Raw genomic sequence first — 9,374 nt, 5'->3', positions numbered from 1 at the left:
TTTGTCCCCTTTGTAGGCGTGAGCAGAAAACAGTCAATCACCTTATTTTCAGATGTCAGTTTTCCATTCAGCTTTGGGGCATGACCAAGGAATGGCTGCAACTCGAAAGCATCGACACCTTTGTCTCAGTTTTCCATTCAGCTTTGGGGCATGACCAAGGAATGGCTGCAACTCGAAAGCATCGACACCTTTGTCTGGCATCATTTTGAATCCACCAAAGAGTGAATGATCGCGCTCTCCGACTCCTACGCCCCCAATAGGAAGGTGTTGGCCTCCCTTGCCTTGCTCACCTCTTGGGCCCTCTGGAACGAGCATAATGCACGGGTGTTACACCACAATAGTGCACCACTATTTGTAATTCTAGCACTCATCAAAGGGGAGGCGGCACTTTGGGTTGCCGCCGGGGCTAAGAAGTTGCATTCAATCATGCCAGCAGAGTAATCCCTTTGTATGGCGGTGGAGTGTGTTGTAGCCCTAATAAACTCTATTATTCTCTTAATTAATATATGAGGCAACTCTTTTGCCTCGGTTTCAAAAAAAAAACACAAGGCAACAGCCAACGGGGTTCAATTCTCATGATTGCATTTCCCCTTTTCTTCTTTGTTGCAAGCGTCGAACTTTCAAAACATTTGACAACATGACAGGAGGGATTACCCATTTGTAATAACTACTGTAAAACAGACATAGATCGCCATAAATATAGCTTTGAAAAAACAAACCCAGAATGGATATGAGACTTCTTTTCACATGAGTTAAATAACATATCACAAATAATTCAGAATCACTTCTAATACTTCTAATATTGTAATCATCAAAAAAAGAAAACGCGTAACAAAAATTATAGTAGAAAGCATATATACAACATAAAGATGCATATAGATAGCAGAGTGAACCAAGGGAAAGACCGTTGACAATCAACAATGAGGCAGCAAATAACAGTTCAGTGTCTACTGGCATCCCTTGTCCAGCACAGATACCAGCAGATAAACTCTGTTTATTCAGCAATACATTGTCAACTTGGACATATCCGGCAGAATTTAAGCGAGGACAATGACATACATGCACATTGCCTAGGCATGATGCAAGAGCTAGACTGCGTAGCACAATGCAGCTCAATGCACATTATTGACAGACCAATATCCAGTTCACGACCAATACCAAAAAGCCCCAGCGACTACTAGGCATGATGCAAGAGGAAGGTTGCATATGCATAGCACAATGCAGCTCACTGCACATTATTGGCACAATATATCCAGTTCACCTCTACTAGTTGAAAGCCCTAGCAACTACTACTTCGCATCGACAGTTCAGAGCTCAAGTTGGATGACCGACTTCTGATTGACACCTCAACGACGCATGACCAAGCTGGAACTTGGGATAACTTGTGTGCACCAACAGCGCAGACTCACAACCAGTAAGTAACAGGGTTAAAATGTCCTGTGAGAAATAGCTAACGACACCACAAAGAAACGAAAGGAGCTATGATGTCAAGAACTAAAAGACCATGGCTAGACCAATAACAGGCACCTAGCAATGTACACCGCTATGTGCCTGAAAGAGTAACAGGACGTTTGCCCTGAGTTAACCACACTAATGTCAGCATAACAACGTCAATCAGAACACCCAGATGTCTTGTCTCACACATGATCCACTAATGTTCCCATATACCACAGGAGGCCCACAATAAGACCTGCAAACATCACAGAAGGTAAACATAAGCTGTGACAGGAGGTAAAAGCATGAAGAACAAAAGCATATATGTTCTGTTAAGAGACTAAGAATTGATCTCTAACTGCATCATTCAAACGTGATATGGGACATTTTATCAAAAACCGCATGTGTTTGTCACAGCCTAACTGTCATTGACTATGTGGGTGCAGCACTAACCAGACACACTCCAGGCTTGCCACGCACGCGACTGGTCCGGCAACCATATACATGTAGTTGTATTTCCCTCGTACAGGCAGCTTTGTGATACCAAACAAGTTGGGGTAGGCTAGAGCTGAAACCCATAAGGTCTCGCATCCAACTCATGGTTCTGACACATGGATAGCTAGCTTCCATGCACTCCTGTCCGTGGCTAGTTCTTTGGTGGTATGTAGGTTAAAAAATTCCCTAAGCTGTACTAACTTTACACACAGTTATACCAATATGTAAACTAGGAGATCCAAATGTGATAGATTAAATTTGTGAAGTGACAAACCACATAAGGTACAAAATTGTGTAACTTTGCAAGCAGTTTCAACAGTAAAACCAACCAATGGATGCCACACAAACCCCCAAATGACAATGTTACAATAAAAGCTTCAGGTGACAGTAAGCATATTTTCAGTCATTGTGAATTTGTGATTCAAAAACTAAACAGTCAACGGTTATTTATCATGACATGAAACCACAAACAAGAACAGTTTGTTACCTGACAGGTGATGAGATGGTATTTACAAGAGATGTCTTCTTATTGCTCAGAGAAAGTGAATGCATGCGAAAGCACTATCCTATCATTGGCAATATATGGCCTGGTCTATCTGAGGGGGAATTGGTTTTATCTCAGTTCCGAGCTCCTGCTCAATCCTATACCTGTTCCGGAAACAATATTATGTCAAGAGAGCAACTAAAGAATATAAGCGGTCAAGAAATTTGAGGTAGGAAATGAGCATACAAGTTAAAGCGATCCTCGTAGGTGATCAAATTCACAGCCAAACCAAGGTGACCGAATCTCCCAGATCTACCAACCTTTAAAGCCAAAAAAAGGTTATGTGAATCATAGAAAATCAGAGCAGGAAGATATATTACAAACAAAGTAACCAAAATATCGAGGACAAAGCATTTACATGATACACAAAATTTAATTTTCTATTCGGATATAAACCATTGAGGCTGCATTCGGGACGAAGGAATTTTACAGGAATCATGGAGGCTTCCTTTGCTGTGGATTTCTTTCCTTCAGGAGCATTCGGTGCAAAGGAACAGCCACACCGATTCCAAAGGAAAAGCTTCCTATCCTCCATTTTTCACAGGAACTGGAACATGAGCTCGAAACGCATTTTTCGCGTAGGCCCAAGGCAAACAGGTGAAGCCCTGGACTGCTAGATTTGATGTGTTTGACTGTAGAAGTGGGGTAGACCTGGTTCAGGTGGACCATCCAATGGCACGTGAAAGCAAAAACGATGGTGGTGCATGTGGTGTGTGTCCACGTGTAACAATGATTCACCAAGAGGCAAGCACAGCCGGTTTCCCTTAATTTTTTAATCCGTCTGTTAATTTATTCTATCTCCTATGCTGGCTTCCTGTGTTCCGAACACCACTAGTTGAACTTTTTACTACAATTTCAAGCCTGTAGGTTTTCACTTTGGCCAACATCCTACTCCTACGCGTTTTTTTATTCCTTTGTTTTGCCACGTTCTGAACAGGGCCTAAGATTGTGGAACAGATAAAACAATATTCCCAGAATACATAAGAAATACGAAAATTTGATTGTCATGGTATGAGAAATTGAGTCAAAAATCATTTGCATACCCTGTGGAGATACGTTTCAGAGCTCTTGGGGAAATCAAAATTGATAACAACATTAACAGCTTGAATATCTATCCCCCTTGTGAAAAGATCTGAAAAAGATGAAGTCACAGACGTAAGAAACTTGAACAAATGGTATGCCACACACTTCTTCCAGGCTTCCAGCAACAAACCCAACAACTACTAGACAATTTTACTAGCATTTATTTCTTATAACAAGCAGTTGACGGAAGTTTGAAGTGACCACTGGAAAATTGACTAACATGAAACGACAATACTAGGATTTTCTTTTCCACTGTCTTTCACAGCCGGAACTAATTTGAGACACTCATCACTTCGTTAGTCACTTGACATTTGACAAGTATCTCTTCAGGGATAGAACTCTATGCGAAATTTAAATAGCAAACTAAATAGATGGTTTACTGAAGACAAAACATGTATAAGTGATTGATTAGACCGAGTTAAAATTTCAAGTAGACTGTTGAAACATTAGTACATGTGCCTTTTCATCAAAATAAATTGCATAACGGTAAGGTGAAGACAAGCTTAGATTGAGTGACACAAATATTGTAGGGTTTTTATCATTTCTGCCACTAGTTGTGTCCCACTACTCATTTTTGCCATTAGAAGTTACAACTACTCAAAAATGCCATCGATTCGTGAGATGCTTGCTCAAAAATGCCATTAGATATCTCAAAAATGCCATCACTCCGTTAGATGTTTGCTCAAAAATGCCATTAGACACTGCTATTTTCACGTCAAACCCGTCGACCATGTTATATGACAAAAATAAGCCTAGACCCACATGTCAGTTCTCTCTATCTCACAATGATAAGTATGGCCCCACATGTCAGGAGTAACCAAGCGAATAATTTTACAGGAAAATAAGAACGTTGTTGGGAACAAGTGGACCCCACACTTTATTGTAGTGAGATAGAGGGAGAGCTGTCATTATAACATGGCAAAAGAGATTTGAGATCACAATAATGGTGTCCAGTGGCATTTTTGAGCATGTGTCTAACGAAGCGATGGCATTTTTGAGCAGTTGAAATTCCTAGTGGCAAAACTGAGTAGTGAGACACAACCGGTGGCATAAATGATAAAAACCCAATATTGTATTTGTACGCAAGAGCATAGATAACTCAGACCAGATAGCACATAAAGGGAGATGAACTAGCAATGAGCTCCAAAGAGAAAACGGCAATACAGAAGACACATAATTGCTTGCCTGTACAAACAAGGTTCCTGCATGCCCCATTGCGGAAATCATGGAATACTCTGTTACGGTGGTCCTGCAGCATCTTTGCATGGATGTAGAAGCAAGAGTAACCAAGCTCCGTGATCTTTTTCGCTAATAGCTCAACACGATTTACAGAGTTGCAGAATATTATTGACTGATTTATTTGAAGCTGTATCAATATAAACATAAGTTGGATTATTTATATGTATGCAGGAGATCAAAATGTCCAACTAAAAGAGAGACAGTTATTAAACCTTGGAAAAGAGGGTGTTAAGACAATGAACTTTTTGCCTTTCTTCTACGAAAGCATAGAATTGTGTAATTCCCTTCAGTGTAAGTTCATCCATGAGGTTAATAACATAAGGTTTAGGCAGATATTTATCCTTGAACTCCTTGACAGTCACAGGGAATGTTGCTGAAAACATTAAAATCTGTCGACTCGCTGGAAGGTAACGGATCAACTGCTCTATGGAAGGTTGAAATTCAGGAGAGAGAAGCTTGTCTGCCTGCGAAAAGCCAATAACTCTTATAAGAAAGCACAATAGATATATTTATTTATTGACAAGCCCAAGACTACAGAAGCAAATTCATTCAGCACAAATTCTACAGACAAAAATAGCTTCAATACATTTACTAAAATGTCCCGAGCAAGTTGGGTAGGCTAGACATGTAACCCAAGAGAAAATAGCTTAAATACATTACATTATAGTTACAAGATGAAGACGAGGGCGCCGCCACCTTGCCTCTCAGCTTCAGGTACTATTTGTCCTTTAGGAACCATTACTGAGTTCTTTTACGGACTAACTTTGCCTTTATACATACTCTTTACCAGTGTTTCAACTTTTCATCATTCTTATTCACAAGTAACTTAAGCAATGATCTTAATGCCAATCCTTCTCACTACCAACTACTCTATTTAGCCTAAATACAGGAACTCGGTTTTTTTTTCACATTGTTATTATTGCTTGCAAGTATACATGCTTTCTCATGATTTTAATCGCATTGTTGTTTTTCTCAAATGAAATAAATAGTAATGAGTTTGATGTTACAGTTTGATTTCAAAAAACCTTATTTGTTCGACGGGAACTAGAAAGGGCAGTTACTTGATGTAGCAGTTGAGGGACGAATCATATATTTGCATGTTTGTGTCAGGGAAAATAGAATCAGCGTAGGCATAGTCCAATAGCTACAAATTCTTCTTCTGAAATGGTTTTCTTAAGGCACTTCTAAAATGACGACCGAAGGCATAGTGTGAGATGTAAGAACTATTTGGTTTGCTCATGAACTCAAGTTAGGTTTGCAACTGAAGTCATGGTGCGGGCATGCGGCGCAATTACTCAGCTCCATACCAAGTTACCAACCAGTTATAAATCCATGGCATGTTTGGTTCATGTACTACTGCTTAAGGTTGCAAACTTCACAGCTTCTTTTGCTCAAACCCAAGGCGTACTTATTTATCAAGCTATGTTAATTCTCAAAATAGGATCCACATTTGGGGTAAGCCTAAGAGCCTTATTCAACAATTCTGAGTCAGTGACGTGTGCGACCCTCGTGGAAAAGAGTACTTAACACAGGTGTGCCTACAAACCAAAGGAAGTGTTAACTTAAACTCAGACAACTTGCCTAACTACCAAACAGGCCCAGCAAAAAAAAAAGCTAGTTGCCACAAGTAGCTACATAAACTGTGGATTCAAAAACTTTTCAGAACAGAGTGGCAAAGTATGGTCAGCAACCAGCATCCAAACAGACAGATACAAATACAAGTGAACAAATATTCACTATGTATTAAGATTTAAAAATCGGCCATTTACAAGACAATGCAAGCAATGTGACTATTTAGATAGGCTTAGAATGAATTACCTCGTCCATAACAAGCATTGAACAGTCCTTCAAGATGCAAACACCTTTCTTCGTAAGGTCCAAAATACGTCCAGGCGTTCCAACAAGTAAATGGACAGGTTGATATAGACGAACAATGTCATCCTTCAGGCTAGTTCCACCAGTGGTGACCATAACTTGGATCTTCAGGTGCTTGCCAAGCTCTTTGCAAACTTGCGATGTCTGTAGAGCCAATTCCCTTGTGGGAACAACTATAACAACTACAAATTTACAGGAGGCAACATTAGATTATAAAACTTTCCAGTACTATATAGCTGACCAATGCACAGGTACACCCAAACAAAAACAAACAAAACCCCACATTTGGAAGGAGCAAATATACATGTCAAAGTTTCTATCAGCTATTACTATCAAGGCACAGGTAATACATTTGACCCCCAAACAGTATCTATCAGATCAAGTGAGGATGCAGACCAAACCTTGAATAGCATTTTTGTCCTGGTCGATCTTTTCCAGTGCAGGAATACAAAATGCAGCAGTCTTGCCAGTTCCATTTTTTGCTCTAGCAAGAATATCACTACCAGTTAATGCAATAGGAATGCTTTCTTCCTGGATTGGAGAGGGCTTTTCAAATCCTTTCTCATATATTCCCATCAGGAGTTCACGCTTAAGAAAATAATCTTCAAACTCATTCCCTTTGGTGGCAGTAACATCCTATACAAAGAACGAGATTAGATAATAACGATCACATCAACACATAAAGTGAGGCAGCAACATTATGAACTAGCTTACTGGACACGACATTAACCAAAGATCGAAGGGATCTAACACTTGTGGGGATAAAAGAACCATAACCAAATTTACTTAATATGCAAGTATGATCATTACAATAACATATAGGATGAAGTCTTATTTATTCACGTTGAAAATACAAGTAACTAGCATCAAGTGTCAAGTAATGAAATATTGATTTGCAAGTTGTGGTATGAAGATAACTCATGGATTTCAGACAAAACAGCGTTCAAAACTAGGATCGCCATATATTTGGTATGCAATGTAAGGCATCACAAATGGAAGTTGATAAATAAAAAGTGTCGTGACTACAATTTTTACCACAGCAAGAAAAAACTAGTTATGCAAAGTATAGCGACCAACATATTTCAACATTTACAGTATTCCTGGTACAGGAAGTACCCAAACTCCAGAAACAAACACAAAACTAAGAATCAAGATGGAATGAATTACCTCTGTCCTGAATCGTGTATCTGCGGGTGGAAGCTTCAGTTGGGCCTTCCAATCTTGTGAACTGCACAAACCGAATATAATAATTGCTGAGCGGCCATCTCCAGTTCACGTTTCTCCACGTAGAATGGTTATTTATGATCATGTCTAGATCAATGATTCATTACTTACCCGATGTTTGTTAAGCTACTTGTATTACAGTTCAGCTAGAAACATAGAATGCAGAAAACTGATGTGGGTTGCTTAACATCAGAAAAGGAAGCATCTACCACAGCATTTGATTGGCTTTCGCAAGCTACATTGGTGATGCTTAAACTATGTGTTGAAGCATCAGCTACCATGACCTATAAGCTGCCATCCAAACTACTACTAAGCTTTTATCGTCTCACCTAGGATCGTTGCCGACCGCCGCTGGGGGTGGCGCCACGACCTTGGGCCCGCTGGTCCCGGCCGCGGTGATCTGGTTTCGCCGCAGCCACTGCTGCTGCTGTTGCTGCTGCTGGTGGTGGTGATTTTGGTGATGCTGCTGCTGGTGGTTACTTTGGTGGTGGTGCTGCTGCTGGTTATTTTGGTGGTGCTGCTGCGGCTGCGGCTGCGGCTGGCGCTGCACGTATTGTTGCTGGTGCGCCGCCGACGTCTGCTGCTGGTGGTGGTGGTTGTTCTGCGACAACGGCGGGCCACGGCCGTAGTAGTTAGGGTTCCCGCCGCGACCGTTGCCGGTTCCGGGAGGGTACCTGGCGCGCGGATCCATGGGTGAGAGGAGGGATCGGATCTTGTGAGGAATCGGCGAGAGAAGGGGCAGATCGAACAGCGACGAGGAGATCGCAAAGGGGAAGTGGATTCGGATGGTGGAATCAAGGTGCTCGGCGCCCGGATCAGGCCGAAATTTGAACCCTTTCTGCCTAGTGTTCGTGCCGGGGAGGAGGAGCGAGACGACGGAACGGAAGGGATGGGAGCGTCGCCGAACGTCTGAAGCTAGGGCAGCGGCGAGTTGGAATTGGAAGAGGGAGACAATTACAACAATGCCCTGCCAAATTTATCTGGGTACGCCTGGAAACGGAAAAAATTACTACTACTTAATCGAGCCATAAACTTCTAAAGCCGAAATCACACACTAAACTATCCTGATCTATTTTGAACCTTGAGGAAGTTCCCAAACAGGGATTCATCAACATGGCAGATCGAATCAAGAATTGTTGGGTTGTTTTCTAAAGAAATCTCGCTTCGCTTTATTAAGCATCTGAAATGTCCATAGATACAGAAATTGGGTCATGGGAATGTCCCAACCATAAGGCCTCGTTTGGTTCCGAGGTACCCTCTCGGGATCCCCGTCGTTTCCCTGGGTGGGAATACCACGAGCAAATTTCGGCCCGGTTTTATGGGACCCATTTGGTGCTAAGCGGGGGAGGCATTTTCTTCCTCGATCCACGCCAGTTCCCTGGGTATGAAACCATCGCCTCGACAGGTAAGGAGAATTCTCCCCATCCTTCTCACGACGAGTCTTAGAATCGTACTCCGCCTTGCGACCTCCTCTGCTAAA

At 41.5% G+C, this 9,374-nt stretch overlaps 1 protein-coding gene across 1 annotated transcript; it reads right to left on the bottom strand.

Annotated features, from left to right (window-relative positions):
- Positions 1-907: 907 nt before the first annotated feature.
- LOC123127839 (DEAD-box ATP-dependent RNA helicase 8) lies at positions 908-8,840 on the bottom strand. Its single transcript, XM_044547695.1, has 10 exons — positions 8,224-8,840; positions 7,838-7,898; positions 7,072-7,306; positions 6,614-6,852; positions 5,008-5,259; positions 4,742-4,922; positions 3,517-3,605; positions 2,660-2,733; positions 2,417-2,577; positions 908-1,690 (listed from the first exon to the last, which is right to left on the bottom strand). The coding sequence occupies exons 1-9, from the start codon at positions 8,583-8,585 to the stop codon at positions 2,499-2,501; spliced, it is 1,572 nt and encodes a 523-aa protein (XP_044403630.1). The 5' UTR covers positions 8,586-8,840; the 3' UTR covers positions 908-1,690; positions 2,417-2,498.
- Between the last annotated feature and the right edge of the window lie 534 nt (positions 8,841-9,374).

This window comes from Triticum aestivum, chromosome 6A, assembly GCF_018294505.1.
Source record: "Triticum aestivum cultivar Chinese Spring chromosome 6A, IWGSC CS RefSeq v2.1, whole genome shotgun sequence".
NCBI classification, from domain to species: Eukaryota; Viridiplantae; Streptophyta; class Magnoliopsida; order Poales; family Poaceae; genus Triticum; species Triticum aestivum.
Note: the sequence above shows the minus strand (reverse complement) of the source record. Positions and strands in the feature narration are given on the sequence as shown.

What these genes read in the sequence shown, in the direction of transcription:
- LOC123127839 (XM_044547695.1), bottom strand. Translation starts at nt 8,585, where the DNA reads ATGGATCCGCGCGCCAGGTACCCTCCCGGAACCGGCAACGGTCGCGGC. An exon ending in CAATGCTTGTTATGGACGAG is followed by an intron (nt 5,260 to 6,613) that starts GTAATTCATTCT and finishes GGCTTTTCGCAG; the next exon opens with GCAGACAAGCTTCTCTCTCC. An exon ending in CTGAAACGTATCTCCACAGG is followed by an intron (nt 2,734 to 3,516) that starts GTATGCAAATGA and finishes TTGGCTTTAAAG; the next exon opens with GTTGGTAGATCTGGGAGATT.